Here is a 15961-nt window from a genome sequence, read left to right on the forward strand (position 1 = left end):
GGATGTAAGGAAGAGAGTACAGGAGAACAGAGGGAGGGAATGAGGATGTAAGGAGGAGAGTACAGGAGAACAGAGAGAGGGAATGAAGATGTAAGGATGAGAGCACAGGAGAACAGAGAGAGGGAATGAGGGTGTAAGGAAGAGAGTACAGGAGAACAGAAGGAGGGAATGAGGATGTAAGGAGGAGAGTACAGGAGAACAGAGGGAGGGAATGAGGATGTAAGGATGAGAGCACAGGAGAACAGAGGGAGGGAATGAGGATGTAAGGAGGAGAGTACAGGAGAACAGAGGGAGGGAATGAGGATGTAAGGAGGAGAGTACAGGAGAACAGAGGGAGGGAATGAGGATGTAAGGAGGAGAGTACAGGAGAACAGAGGGAGGGAATGAGGATGTAAGGAGGAGAGTACAGGAAAATAGAGAATGAAGATGTAAGGAAGAGAGTACAGGAGAACAGAGAGAGGGAATGAGGGTGTAAGGAAGAGAGTACAGGAGAACAGAGGGAGGGAATGAGGATGTAAGGAGGAGAGTACAGGAGAACAGAGGGAGGGAATGAGGATGTAAGGATGAGAGCACAGGAGAACAGAGAGAGGGAATGAGGGTGTAAGGAAGAGAGTACAGGAGAACAGGGAGAGGGAATGAGGATGTAAGGAAGAGAGTACAGGAGAACAGAGAGAGGGAATGAGGATGTATAGAAGAGAGTACAGGAGAACAGAGAGGGAATGGAGATGTAAGAAAAGGGAGAATAGAACAGAGAGAGGGAATGAGGGTGTAAGGAAGAGAGTACAGGAGAACAGAGGGAGGGAATGAGGATGTAAGGAGGAGAGTACAGGAGAACAGAGAGAGGGAATGAGGGTGTAAGGAAGAGAGTACAGGAGAACAGAGGGAGGGAATGAGGATGTAAGGAGGAGAGTACAGGAGAACAGAGAGAGGGAATGAGGATGTAAGGAGGAGAGTACACGAGAACAGAGGGAGGGAATGAGGATGTAAGGAGGAGAGTACAGGAGAACAGAGGGAGGGAATGAGGATGTAAGGAGGAGAGTACAGGAGAACAGAGAACGGGAATGAGGATGAAAGGAGGAGAGTACAGGAGAACAGAGGGAGGGAATGAGGATGTAAGGAGGAGAGTACAGGAGAACAGAGAGAGGGAATGAGGGTGTAAGGAAGAGAGTACAGGAGAACAGACGGAGGGAATGAGGATGTAAGGAGGAGAGTACAGGAGAACAGAGAGGGAATGAGGATGAAAGGAGGAGAGTACAGGAGAACAGAGAGAGGGAATATGGATGTAAGGAAGAGAGTACAGGAAAATAGAGAATGAGGATGTAAGGAAGAGAGTACAGCAGAACAGAGGGAGGGAATGAGGATGAAAGGAAGAGAGTACAGGAAACTAGAAAATGAGGATGTAGGGAAGAAAGTACAGGAGAACAGAGGGAGGCAATAAGGATGTAAGGAGGAGAGTACAGGAGAACAGAGGGAGGGAATGAAGATGTAAGGAGGAGAGTACAGGAGAACAGAGAGAGGGAATGAGGGTGAAAGGAGGAGAGTACAGGAGAACAGAGGGAGGGAATGAGGATGTAAGGAGGAGAGTACAGAAGAACAGAGAGAGGGAATGAGGACGTAAGGAAGAGAGTACAGGAGAACAGAGAGAGGGAATGAGGGTGTAAGGAGGAGAGTACAGGAGAACAGAGGGAGGGAATGAAGATGTAAGGAAAGGGAGAATAGAACAGAGAGAGGGAATGAGGGTGTAAGGAAGAGAGTACAGGAGAACAGAGAGAGGAAATGAGGACGTAAGGAAGAGAGTACAGGAGAACAGAGAGAGGGAATGAGGGTGTAAGGAGGAGAGTACGGAGAACAGAGAGAGGAAATGAGGATGTATAGAATAGAGTACAGGAGAACAGAGAGAGGGAATGAGGATGTAAAGAGGAGAGTACAGGAGAACAGAGAGAGGGAATGAGGATGTAAGGAAGAGAGTACAGGAGAACAGAGGGAATGAAGATGTAAGGAAAGGGAGAATAGAACAGAGAGAGGGAATGAGGGTGTAAGGAAGAGAGTACAGGAGAACAGAGGGAGGGAATGAGGATGTAAGGAGGAGAGTACAGGAGAACAGAGAGAGGGAATGAGGATGTAAGGAAGAGAGTGCAGGAGAACAGAGGGAGGGAATGAGGATGTAAGGAGGAGAGTACAGGAGAACAGAGAGAGGGAATGAGGATGTAAGGAGGAGAGTACACGAGAACAGAGGGAGGGAATGAGGATGTAAGGAGGAGAGTACAGGAGAACAGAGAGAGGGAATGAGGGTGTAAGGAAGAGAGTACAGGATAACAGAGGGAGGGAATGAGGATGTAAGGAGGAGAGTACAGGAGAACAGAGAGAGGGAATGAGGATGTAAGGAGGAGAGTACAGGAGAACAGAGGGAGGGAATGAGGATGTAAGGTGGAGAGTACAGGAGAACAGAGAGATGGAATGAGGGTGTAAGGAAGAGAGTACAGGAGAACAGAGGGAGGGAATGAGGATGTAAGGAAGAGAGTACAGGAGAACAGAGGGAGGGAATGAGGATGTAAGGAGGAGAGTACAGGAGAACAGAGGGAGGGAATGAGGATGTAAGGAGGAGAGTACAGGAGAACAGAGAGACGGAATGAGGGTGTAAGGAAGAGAGTACAGGAGAACAGAGGGAGTGAATGAGGATGTAAGGAGGAGAGTACAGGAGAACAGAGAGAGGGAATGAGGGTGTAAGGAAGAGAATACAGAATAACAGAGAGAGGGAATGAGGATGTAAAGAAGAGAGTACAGGAGAACAGACAGGGAATGAGGGTGTAAGGAAGAGAGTACAGGAGAACAGAGAGGGAAAGAGGATGTAAGGAGGAGAGTACAGGAGAACAGAGAGAGGGAATGAGGATGTAAGGAAGAGAGTACAGGAGAACAGAGGGAATGAAGATGTAAGGAAAGGGAGAATAGAACAGAAAGAGGGAATGAGGGTGTAAGGAAGAGAGTACAGGAGAACAGAGGGAGGGAATGAGGATGTAAGGAGAAGAGAACAGGAGAACAGAGAGAGGGAACAAGGATGTAAGGAAGAGAGTACAGGAAAATAGAGAATGAGGATGAAAGGAAGAAAGTACAGCAGAACAGAGGGAGGGAATGAGGATGTAAGGAAGAGAGTACAGGAAACTAGAAAATGAGGATGTAGGGAAGAAAGTACAGGAGAACAGAGGGAGGCAATGAGGATGTAAGGAGGAGAGTACAGGAGAACAGAGGGAAGGAATGAAGATGTAAGGAAAGGGAGAATAGAACAGAGAGAGGGAATGAGGGTGTAAGGAAGAGAGTACAGGAGAACAGAGAGAGGGAATGAGGACGTAAGGAAGAGAGTACAGGAGAACAGAGAGAAGGAATGAGGGTGTAAGGAGGAGAGTACAGGAGAACAGAGAGAGGAAATGAGGATGTATAGAAGAGAGTACAGGAGAACAGAGAGAGGGAATGAGGATGTAAGGAAGAGAGTACAGGAGAACAGAGGGAATGAAGATGTAAGGAAAGGGAGAATAGAACAGAGAGAGGGAATGAGGGTGTAAGGAAGAGAGTACAGGAGAACAGAGGGAGGGAATGAGGATGTAAGGAGGAGAGTACAGGAGAGTACAGGAGAACAGAGAGAGGGAATGAGGGTGTAAGGAAGAGAGTACAGGAGAACAGAGGGAGGGAATGAGGATGTAAGGAGGAGAGTACAGGAGAACAGAGAGAGGGATTGAGGATGTAAGGAGGAGAGTACACGAGAACAGAGGGAGGGAATGAGGATGTAAGGAGGAGAGTACAGGAGAACAGAGAGAGGGAATGAGGGTGTAAGGAAGACAGTACGGGAGAACAGAGGGAGGGAATGAGGATGTAAGGAGGAGAGTACAGGAGAACAGAGAGCGGGAATGAGGATGTAAGGAGGAGAGTACAGGAGAACAGAGAGAGGGAATGAGGATGTAAGGAAGAGAGTACAGGAGAACAGAGGGAATGAAGATGTAAGGAAAGGGAGAATAGAACAGAGAGAGGGAATGAGGGTGTAAGGAAGAGAGTACAGGATAACAGAGGGAGGGAATGAGGATGTAAGGAGAAGAGTACACGAGAACAGAGGGAGGGAATGAGGATGTAAGGAGGAGAGTACAGGAGAACAGAGAGAGGGAATGAGGGTGTAAGGAAGACAGTACGGGAGAACAGAGGGAGGGAATGAGGATGTAAGGAGGAGAGTACAGGAGAACAGAGAGCGGGAATGAGGATGTAAGGAGGAGAGTACAGGAGAACAGAGGGAGGGAATGAGGATGTAAGGAAGAGAGTACAGGAGAACAGAGAGGGAAAGAGGATGTAGGGAGGAGAGTACAGGAGAACAGAGAGAGGGAATGAGGATGTAAGGAAGAGAGTACAGGAGAACAGAGGGAATGAAGATGTAAAGAAAGGGAGAATAGAACAGAGAGAGGGAATGAGGGTGTAAGGAAGAGAGTACAGGAGAACAGAGAGAGGGAACAAGGATGTAAGGAAGAGAGTACAGGAAAATAGAGAATGAGGATGAAAGGAAGAAAGTACAGCAGAACAGAGGGAGGGAATGAGGATGTAAGGAAGAGAGTACAGGAAACTAGAAAATGAGGATGTAGGGAAGAAAGTACAGGAGAACAGAGGGAGGCAATGAGGATGTAAGGAGGAGAGTACAGGAAAACAGAGGGAAGGAATGAAGATGTAAGGAAAGGGAGAATAGAACAGAGAGAGGGAATGAGGGTGTAAGGAAGAGAGTACAGGAGAACAGAGAGAGGGAATGAGGACGTAAGGAAGAGAGTACAGGAGAACAGAGAGAGGGAATGAGGGTGTAAGGAGGAGAGTACAGGAGAACAGAGAGAGGAAATGAGGATATATAGAAGAGAGTACAGGAGAACAGAGAGAGTGAATGAGGATGTAAGGAGGAGAGTACAGGAGAGTACAGGAGAACAGAGAGAGGGAATGAGGGTGTAAGGAAGAGAGTACAGGAGAACAGAGGGAGGGAATGAGGATGTAAGGAGGAGAGTACAGGAGAACAGAGAGAGGGATTGAGGATGTAAGGAGGAGAGTACACGAGAACAGAGGGAGGGAATGAGGATGTAAGGAGGAGAGTACAGGAGAACAGAGAGAGGGAATGAGGGTGTAAGGAAGACAGTACGGGAGAACAGAGGGAGGGAATGAGGATGTAAGGAGGAGAGTACAGGAGAACAGAGAGCGGGAATGAGGATGTAAGGAGGAGAGTACAGGAGAACAGAGGGAGGGAATGAGGATGTAAGGAAGAGAGTACAGGAGAACAGAGAGGGAAAGAGGATGTAAGGAGGAGAGTACAGGAGAACAGAGAGAGGGAATGAGGATGTAAGGAAGAGAGTACAGGAGAACAGAGGGAATGAAGATGTAAGGAAAGGGAGAATAGAACAGAGAGAGGGAATGAGGGTGTAAGGAAGAGAGTACAGGATAACAGAGGGAGGGAATGAGGATGTAAGGAGAAGAGTACACGAGAACAGAGGGAGGGAATGAGGATGTAAGGAGGAGAGTACAGGAGAACAGAGAGAGGGAATGAGGGTGTAAGGAAGACAGTACGGGAGAACAGAGGGAGGGAATGAGGATGTAAGGAGGAGAGTACAGGAGAACAGAGAGCGGGAATGAGGATGTAAGGAGGAGAGTACAGGAGAACAGAGGGAGGGAATGAGGATGTAAGGAAGAGAGTACAGGAGAACAGAGAGGGAAAGAGGATGTAAGGAGGAGAGTACAGGAGAACAGAGAGAGGGAATGAGGATGTAAGGAAGAGAGTACAGGAGAACAGAGGGAATGAAGATGTAAAGAAAGGGAGAATAGAACAGAGAGAGGGAATGAGGGTGTAAGGAAGAGAGTACAGGAGAACAGAGAGAGGGAACAAGGATGTAAGGAAGAGAGTACAGGAAAATAGAGAATGAGGATGAAAGGAAGAAAGTACAGCAGAACAGAGGGAGGCAATGAGGATGTAAGGAGGAGAGTACAGGAGAACAGAGGGAAGGAATGAAGATGTAAGGAAAGGGAGAATAGAACAGAGAGAGGGAATGAGGGTGTAAGGAAGAGAGTACAGGAGAACAGAGGGAGGGAATGAGGGTGTAAGGAAGAAAGTACAGGAGAACAGGGAGAGGGAATGAGGATGTAAGGAAGAGAGTACAGGAGAACAGAGGGAGGGAATGAGGATGTAAGGAAGAGAGTACAGGAGAACAGGGAGAGGGAATGAGGATGTAAGGAAGAGAGTACAGGAGAACAGGGAGAGGGAATGAGGATGTAAGGAAGAGAGTACAGGAGAACAGAGGGAGGGAATGAGGGTGTAAGGAAGAAAGTACAGGAGAACAGGGAGAGGGAATGAGGATGTAAGGAAGAGAATATGTATATTAGAGAGAGGGAATGAGGATGTAAGGAAGAGAGTATAGGAGAACAGAGAGAGGAAATGAGGATGTAAGGAAGAGAATATGTATATTAGAGAGAGGGAATGAGGATGTAAGGAATAGAGTACAGGAGAACAGAGAGAGGGAATGAGGATGTAAGGAAGAGAATATGTAGATTAGAGAGAGGGAATGAGGAAGTAAGGAAGAGAGTACAGGAGAACAGAGAGAGGGAATGAGGATGTAAGGAAGAGAGTACAGGAGAACAGAGAGAGGGAATGAGGATGTAAGGAATAGAGTACAGGAGAACAGAGAGAGGGAATGAGGATGTAAGGAAGAGAATATGTAGATTAGAGAGAGGGAATGAGGAAGTAAGGAAGAGAGTACAGGAGAACAGAGAGAGGGAATGAGGAAGTAAGGAAGAGAGTACAGGAGAACAGAGAGAGGGAATGAGGAAGTAAGGAAGAGAGTACAGGAGAACAGAGAGAGGGAATGAGGATGTAAGGAAGAGAGTACAGGAGAACAGAGGGAGGGTATGAGGATGTAAGGAAGAGTATATGTATATTAGAGAGAGTGAATGAGGAAGTAAGGAAGAGAGTACAGGAGAACAGAGAGAGGGAATGAGGATGTAAGGAAGAGAGTACAGGAGAACAGAGAGAGGGAATGAGGATGTAAGGAATAGAGTACAGGAGAACAGAGAGAGGGAATGAGGATGTAAGGAAGAGAATATGTAGATTAGAGAGAGGGAATGAGGAAGTAAGGAAGAGAGTACAGGAGAACAGAGAGAGGGAATGAGGATGTAAGGAAGAGAGTACAGGAGAACAGAGAGAGGGAATGAGGATGTAAGGAATAGAGTACAGGAGAACAGAGAGAGGGAATGAGGATGTAAGGAAGAGAATATGTAGATTAGAGAGAGGGAATGAGGAAGTAAGGAAGAGAGTACAGGAGAACAGAGAGAGGGAATGAGGAAGTAAGGAAGAGAGTACAGGAGAACAGAGAGAGGGAATGAGGAAGTAAGGAAGAGAGTACAGGAGAACAGAGAGAGGGAATGAGGATGTAAGGAAGAGAGTACAGGAGAACAGAGAGAGGGAATGAGGATGTAAGGAAGAGAGTACATGAGGACAGAGAGAGGGAATGAGGATGTAAGGAGGAGAGTACAGGAGAACAGGGAGAGGGAATGAGGATGTAAGGAAGAGAATATGTATATTAGAGAGAGGGAATGAGGATGTCAGGTGATGAATGATGTGTTAGTGAAGTCAGGGCTGCATGTGACGTGATGTGAGAAGAGGAATGGAGGCAGCAGGTAACAGAGAGAGTTATATATAGTGGAAGAAGCTAGGTCACTCAACAGTAGTAATATCAAAATGATGAAGAAAGATTGTGGGGTTAAACACAACTCTATAAGAGACACAGGGGGAAATTATTATAGCGCACATATCGTGCCGCTATAACGCCTCCAGCTTCGCCTCTTGGCTAAGGTGAAGCAGAAGCAACACAGATGATATGTATTAACATCTCGTTTGCGGAGTGGGGGAGTGAAAACTCCCCGCTCCGGCAATCCCTTGCCAGAGCGCACAGCTGATGCACTGTGTCTCACTGTCCAGCCGGCTCACTGGGTATGTGCGAGATCTCACTACTATCGCGAGATCTCCTGTGCAGCCCGGAGCCAGCAGCCGCATCAGGGGCAATGACACCAGCAGCTACCGAAAACCAATAGTGCCTCTGACCTTTCTTACATCGCCCCGCACATCGGCGAGCTACAGTATTTTAAAAATAGCAGCACCAATAATGACAGGGTGGATAGCACATAACGTGCGTTGATACCCCATCTCCCCCATATCGGCACTTAATACATCCACCACATAGCCCATTACATCCCGCTTATTGAATTAGGTCTACTGGTGTCATATTTGATGACCCCTAATCAGATGTCACCTACAAGCTGCTGCATCGTGGGTATGTCATGTGACAGTGTCACTGGGAGAGTCGTTTAATATAACAAGAGACGAGACACAGCTGGGGGTTGCTAAGAGTGAATACACACCTGCATCACTTCTCATTAGAATACAGAACAGCAATGACCTAAACTAGAGGAGCAGCAGGAGTCCAAACAGCAACTTCACAGCTCCAGGGTCCTGTTATCGTACGTGTTAATGAGTTATATTCTATTTTATATTCTGATTATTCAGCTCTGTGCATCTGCGGATCTTTTGTTTTTATACTTGTTATTCCATTCAATGACGTGTCATTTATAACCTGACCCCAGCTGCTGCAGTGTGCGCTGAGCACGAGAGCTGTATCTGTTCCCTATTCCAGATATTAATAAAATACACATATTTATGATTCATGCAGTAAATAAATTATTAGGTTTTCATTTCATGACGTCTTCTTTTACACCCAGGGTTCTATTTACTAATAGGCCCTACACACTGGGCGATAAAAGTCAAAGATATGAACGATCTCGTTCATTAATGAACGAGATACCGTTCATATCTTTCAGTGTGGAGTCACCAGCGATGAACGATGCGCGGCCCCACGCTCGTTCATCGCTGGTCCCCCGTCGGCTGTGCATGCAGGCCAATATGGACGATCTCGTCCATATTTGCCTGCACTTCTATGGAGCCAGGTGACGGGGGGAGTGAAGAAACTTCACTCCCCCTGTCACTTCCTCCTCCCCGCCGCCGGGTCGCCCGTCGGCCGTATCCGCCGTCGGGCAGCTCGGCGGCGGATCGTTAAATGTGTAGGGCCCTTAAGCCTTGGACGGAGATAAAGTACCAAGCAATCAGCTCCTAACTGTCATTTTTCAAACACAGCCTGTGACACGGCAGTTAGGAGCTGATTATATCCGTACACAGGCTTAGTAAATAGACCCCTAAGATGCCTCGGTTACGCCACGTAGCATTTCTCCTCTCCAATCACCTGTCCTGGAGACACCTGTGTAACTGCGGATGGGGAATAATTACCTGTTCCAGCTTCCACAGGAATTTGACGGGACGAGCGCTGTCCAGCAGAGACCAGTAGAGGAATGAGATGCGACAGCCGTGTACAGCCAGGGTGTAGTGCGAGAAGCTGCCATCTTACATATAGGGAGAGGAGAAAGGGGTCACGAATGGGATTGCAATATTAGATGGGCGGCAGGAACACTAAATAGAAACAAAATAATTCTTTAATGCTTTCGTCCCCCTCACGGGATTGCCCCCCTGTGAGTTATAATCTTCATTCACACTCATTATATTATATAGTGCTTTGCCGGGCTCAAGAGAAAAAAAAAAATTTTTTACTCACCAGTAAATCTATTTCTCGTAGTCCGTAGTGGATGCTGGGACTCCGTAAGGACCATGGGGAATAGCGGCTCCGCAGGAGACTTGGCACAACTAAAGAAAGCTTTAGGACTACCTGGTGTGCACTGGCTCCTCCCACTATGACCCTCCTCCAGACCTCAGTTAGGATACTGTGCCCGGAAGAGCTGACACAATAGGGAAGGATTTTTGAATCCTGGGTAAGACTCATACCAGCCACACCAATCACACCGTAACACGTGATACTATACCCAGTTAACAGTATGAAATATAACTGAGCCTCTCAACAGATGGCTCAACAATAACCCTTTAGTTAACAATAACTATGTACAAGTATTGCAGACAATCCGCACTTGGGATGGGCGCCCAGCATCCACTACGGACTACGAGAAATAGAATTACCGGTGAGTAAAATCGTATTTTACTAAGTGGATGCTGGGACTCCGTAAGGACCATGGGGATTATACCAAAGCTCCCAAACGGGCGGGAGAGTGCGGATGACTCTGTAGCACCGAATGAGCAACCTCTAGGTCCTCCTCAGCCAGGGTATCAAATTTGTAGAATTTAACAAAGGTGTTAGACCCTGACCAAGTAGCAGCTCGGCAAAGTTGTAAAGCCGAGACCCCTCGGGCAGCCGCCCAAGAAGAGCCCACCTTCCTTGTGGAGTGGGCTTTTACAGATTTAGGATGCGGCAGTCCAGCCGCAGAATGCGCAAGCTGAATTGTTCTACAGATCCAGCGAGCAATAGTCTGCTTAGAAGCAGGAGCGCCCAGCTTGTTGGGTGCATACAGGATAAATAGAGAGTCAGTTTTCCTGACTCCAGCCGTCCTGAAAACATAAATTTTCAAGGCCCTGACTACGTCCAGCAACTTGGAATCCTCCAAGTCCCTAGTAGCCGCAGGCACCACAATAGGTTGGTTCAAGTGAAAAGCTGATACCACCTTAGGGAGAAACTGGGGACGAGTCCTCAATTCTGCCCTATCCATATGGAAAATCAGATAAGGGCTTTTACACGACAAAGCCGCCAATTCTGACACACGCCTGGTCGAAGCCAAGGCCAACAGCATGACCACCTTCCACGTGAGATATTTTAAATCCACGGTTTTAAGTGGCTCAAACCAATGTGATTTTAGAAAATCCAACACCACGTTGAGATCCCAAGGTGCCACTGGAGGCACAAAAGGGGGCTGAATATGCAGCACTCCCTTAACAAATGTCTGAACTTCAGGCAGTGAAACCAGTTCTTTCTGGAAGAAAATCGACAGAGCCGAAATCTGGACCTTAATGGAACCCAATTTTAGGCCCATAGTCACCCCTGACTGTAGGAAGTGCAGAAATCGACCCAGCTGAAATTCCTCTGTTGGGGCCTTCCTGGCCTCACACCACGCAACATATTTTCGCCAAATGCGGTGATAATGGTTTGCGGTTACTTCTTTCCTAGCTTTAATCAGCGTAGGAATGACTTCCTCCGGCCGCGGTAAGTCTTGGAACAGACAGGGGCCCTGCTGCAGCAGGTCCAGTCTGAGCGGTAGAGGCCATGGGTCCTCTGAGATCATTTCTTGAAGTTCCGGGTACCAAGCTCTTCTTGGCCAATCCGGAACAATGAGTATAGTTCTTACTCCTCTTTTCCTTATTATCCTCAGTACCTTGGGTATGAGAGGAAGAGGAGGGAACACATAAACCGACTGGTACACCCACGGTGTCACTAGAGCGTCCACAGCTATTGCCTGAGGGTCTCTCGACCTGGTGCAATATCTTTCTAGCTTTTTGTTTAGGCGGGACGCCATCATGTCCACCTGTGGCCTTTCCCAATGGTTTACAATCAGTTGGAAGACTTCTGGATGAAGTCCCCACTCTCCCGGGTGTAGGTCGTGTCTGCTGAGGAAGTCTGCTTCCCAGTTGTCCACTCCCGGAATGAACACTGCTGACAGTGCTAACACGTGATTTTCCGCCCATCGGAGAATCCTTGTGGCTTCTGCCATCGCCATCCTGCTTCTTGTGCCGCCCTGTCGGTTTACATGGGCGACTGCCGTGATGTTGTCTGACTGGATCAGTACCGGCTAGTTTTGAAGCAGGGGTCTTACCTGACTTAGGGCATTGTAAATGGCCCTCAGTTCCAGAATATTTATGTGTAGGGAAGTCTCCTGACTTGACCAAAGTCCTTGGAAGTTTTTTCCCTGTGTGACTGCCCCCCAGCCTCGAAGGCTGGCATCCGTGGTCACCAGGACCCAGTCCTGTATGCCGAATCTGCGGCCCTCTTGGAGATGAGCACTCTGCAGCCACCACAGCAGAGACACCCTGGTCCTTGGAGACAGGGTTATCAGCCGATGCATCTGAAGATGCGATCCGGACCACTTGTCCAACAGGTCCCACTGAAAAGTTCTTGCATGGAACCTGCCGAATGGAATTGCTTCGTAAGAAGCTACCATCTTTACCAGGACTCGCGTGCAGTGATGCACCGATACCTGTTTTGGTTTCAGGAGGCCTCTGACTAGAGATGACAGCTCCTTGGCTTTCTCCTCCGGGAGAAACACTTTTTTCTGGTCTGTGTCCAGAACCATCCCCAGGAACAGTAGACGCGTCGTAGGGACCAGCTGTAACTTTGGAATATTTAGAATCCAACCGTGCTGTTGTAGCACTTCCTGAGATAGTGCTACCCCGACCAACAACTGCTCTCTGGATCTCGCCTTTATTAGGAGATCGTCCAAGTATGGGATAATTAAAACTCAATTTTTTCGAAGGAGTATCATCATTTCGGCCATTACCTAGGTAAATATAGATTGTAAGCTTGCGAGCAGGGCCTTCCTACCTCTGTCTGTCTGTCTGTTTTTACCCAGTTTTGTTCTATTACTGTTGTTCTAATTGTAAAGCGCAACGGAATATGCTGCGCTATATAAGAAACTGTTAATAAATAAATAAATATCCTCGGTGCCGTGGACAGCCCGAACGGCAACGTCTGGAATTGGTAATGACAATCCTGTACCACAAATCTGAGGTACTCCTGGTGAGGATGGTAAATGGGGACATGCAGGTAAGCATCCTTGATGTCCAGAGATACCATGTAATCCCCCTCGTCCAGGCTTGCAATAACCGCCCTGAGCGATTCCATCTTGAACTTGAATTTTTTTATATATGTGTTCAGGGATTTCAAATTTAAAATGGGTCTCACCGAACCGTCCGGTTTCGGTACCACAAACATTGTGGAATAGTAACCCCTTCCTTGTTGAAGGAGGCGCACCTTGACAATCACCTGCTGGGAATACAGCTTGTGAATTTCCTCTAGCACAGCCTCCCTGCCTGAGGGAATTGTTGGCAAGGCAGATTTGAGGAAACGGCGGGGAGGAGACGTTTCGAATTCCAGCTTGTACCCCTGAGATACTACTTGTAGAATCCAGGGTTCCACCTGTGAGCGAGCCCACTGATTGCTGAAATTTTTGAGCCGGCCCCCCACCGTACCTGGCTCCGCCTGTGGAGCCCCACCGTCATGCGGTGGCTTTTGAGGAAGCGGGAGAGGACTTTTGTTCCTGGGAACTGGCTGTATGCTGCAGCTTTTTCCCCCTACCTCTGGGCAGAAAGGACGCTCCTTTTCCCCGCTTGCTCTTCTGGGGCCGAAAGGACTGCACCTGACAGTGATAATACGGTGCTTTATTTGGCTGTGAGGGAATATGGGGCAAAAATGCTGACTTCCCAGCTGTTGCTGTGGAAACTAGGTCCGAGAGACCGTCCCCAAATAACTCATCACCCTTGTAAGGCAAAACCTCCATGTGCCTTTTCGAATCTGCATCCCCTGTCCACTGCCGAGTCCATAACCCTCTCCTGGCAGAAATGGACATTGCACTTATTTTAAATGCCAGCCGGCAAATATCCCTCTGTGCATCTCTCATGTATAAGACTGCGTCTTTTATATGCTCTACGGTTAGCAATATGGTGTCCCTGTCTAGGGTGTCAATATTTTCCGACAGGGAATCTGACCACGCAGCTGCACCACTGCACATCAATGCTGAAGCAATAGCTGGTCTCAGTATAATGCCTGAGTGTGTATACACAGACTTCAGGATAGCCTCCTGCTTTGTATCAGCAGGTTCCTTTAGGGTGGCCGTATCCGGAGACGGTAATGCCACCTTCTTTGACAAGCGTGTGAGCGCTTTATCCACCCTAGGGGGTGTTTCCCAACGTGACCTATCCTCTGGCGGGAAAGGGTACGCCATTAGTAATCTTTTAGAAATTATCAGTTTCTTATCAGGGGAAGCCCACGCTTCTTCACACACTTCATTTAACTCCTCAGATGGGGGAAAAACCACTGGTAGCTTTTTCTCCCCAAACATAATACCCTTTTTAGTGGTACCTGGGGTAAGATCAGAAATGTGCAACACATTTTTCATTGCCTCAATCATGTAATGAGTGGCCCTATTGGACATTACATTAGTCTCCTCGTCGTCGACACTGGTATCAGTATCCGTGTCGACATCTGTGTCTGCCATCTGAGGTAGCGGGCGTTTTAGAGCCCCTGATGGCCTTTGAGACGCTTGGGCAGGCACGAGCTGAGAAGCCGGCTGTCCCATATTTGGTATGTCATCAAACTTTTTATGCAAGGAGTTGACACTTTCACGTAATTCCTTCCACAAGTCCATCCACTCAGGTGTCTGCCCCGCAGGGGGTGACATCACATTTATCGGCATCTGCTCCGCCTCCACATAAGCCTCCTCATCAAACATGTCGACACAGCCGTACCGACACACCGCACACACACAGGGAATGGTCTGACAGAGGACAGGACCCCACAAAGCCCTTTGGGGAGACAGAGAGAGAGTATGCCAGCACACACCAGAGCGCTATATAACACAGGGATCCCACTATAAATGAGTGTTTTTTTCCCTTATAGCTTCTTATATTATATATATACTGCGCCTAAATTTAGTGCCCCCCCTCTCTTTTTTACCCTTCTGTAGTCTGGAAACTGCAGGGGAGAGCCTGGGAGCGATCCTTCCAGCGGAGCTGTGAGGGGAAATGGCGCCAGTGTGCTGAGGGAGATCGCCCCGCCCCTTTTTCGGCGGACTTCTCCCGCTTTTTCTGGAATTCTGTCAGGGGTAGTTTTACACCTATATAGCCTTCCTGACTATATATGGTGTAGATTTGCCAGCCAAGGTGTATTATATTGCCCTCAGGGCGCCCCCCCCCCAGCGCCCTGCACCCATCAGTGACCAGAGTGTGAGGTGTGCATGAGGAGCAATGGTGCACAGCTGCAGTGCTGTGCACTACCTTGTTGAAGACTGAAGTCTTCTGCCGCCGATTTTCCGGAACACTTCTTGCTTCTGGCTCTGTAAGGGGGCCGGCGACGCGGCTCTGGGACCGAACGATTGAGGTCGGGTCCTGTGTTCGATCCCTCTGGAGCTAATGGTGTCCAGTAGCCTAAGAAGCCCAAGCTAGCTGCAAGCAGGTAGGTTCGCTTCTTCTCCCCTTAGTCCCCCGTAGCAGTGAGTCTGTTGCCAGCAGGTCTCACTGTAAAATAAAAAACCTAAAATATACTTTCTATCTAGCAGCTCAGGAGAGCCCCTAGTGTGCATCCAGCTCAGCCGGGCACAAGATTCTAACTGAGGTCTGGAGGAGGGTCATAGTGGGAGGAGCCAGTGCACACCAGGTAGTCCTAAAGCTTTCTTTAGTTGTGCCCAGTCTCCTGCGGAGCCGCTATTCCCCATGGTCCTTACGGAGTCCCAGCATCCACTTAGGACGTCAGAGAAATACTATTAATATAGTAATATACATAAAAGTCAGTCCTACAGTCTCCCTCCAGCTCTCACCGTTCTGTACTGTGTTACACAGCAGCACCTCCTCTTCCTTTCCAGCCTTCCCTCCGCTCCCCCCTGCATGCTTCAGCCAGAAAGAAAGAGTCAGGTGATCAGCGGCTCCGCCCCCTGCAGGTAACCGCCCAGGAGGAACCTCCACTGACTGGGAACCATTGAACCAAAAGACTGGGCTGCTGTCTTGTGTATCCTGTATCGGGAGGCTATGGGTCCAGTTATACATAGGGCTGGGTGCAGGCAGCAGGTCAACATCTCCTACGGCAGCTCCTGAGGAACAGAAACGTAAGTGATATAACATAATAATATTTAGTGGCAGATCAAAAAAAATGACGTGGATGAAAACTAAAGTGGCCAAAGTCCCATAGATGAGCGTCAATGAGCTTTGTATCAGAGCTGCAGTGGAACGTCAGGGTAACACTGAACAGTATATTTTTCTTTCGTGGTTCATATCCAAATGTTTATTTTGTGGTTTAGTGGTTATTTAATATAG

At 48.1% G+C, this 15961-nt stretch overlaps 2 protein-coding genes across 9 annotated transcripts in view; both read right to left on the minus strand.

Annotated features, from left to right (window-relative positions):
* PHB2 (prohibitin 2) overlaps positions 1 to 15961 on the minus strand; it is a 124208-nt gene that overhangs the window by 73775 nt on the left and 34472 nt on the right. The gene's annotated exons all lie outside the window — the stretch shown is intronic.
* The window catches only part of CLSTN3 (calsyntenin 3), a 122771-nt gene that overhangs the window by 21182 nt on the left and 85628 nt on the right, over positions 1 to 15961 (minus strand). For all 8 annotated transcript variants that reach the window (XM_063962494.1, XM_063962489.1, XM_063962493.1 and 5 more), the window contains 2 exons: positions 15469 to 15738; positions 9335 to 9447 (listed from right to left, as the gene is read on the minus strand). In XM_063962494.1, coding sequence (XP_063818564.1) covers positions 9335 to 9447; positions 15469 to 15738 — 383 coding nt within the window. The remainder of the gene's footprint in view (positions 1 to 9334; positions 9448 to 15468; positions 15739 to 15961) is intronic.

The sequence above is a fragment of the Pseudophryne corroboree genome, chromosome 3 (assembly GCF_028390025.1).
Source record: "Pseudophryne corroboree isolate aPseCor3 chromosome 3, aPseCor3.hap2, whole genome shotgun sequence".
NCBI classification, from domain to species: Eukaryota; Metazoa; Chordata; class Amphibia; order Anura; family Myobatrachidae; genus Pseudophryne; species Pseudophryne corroboree.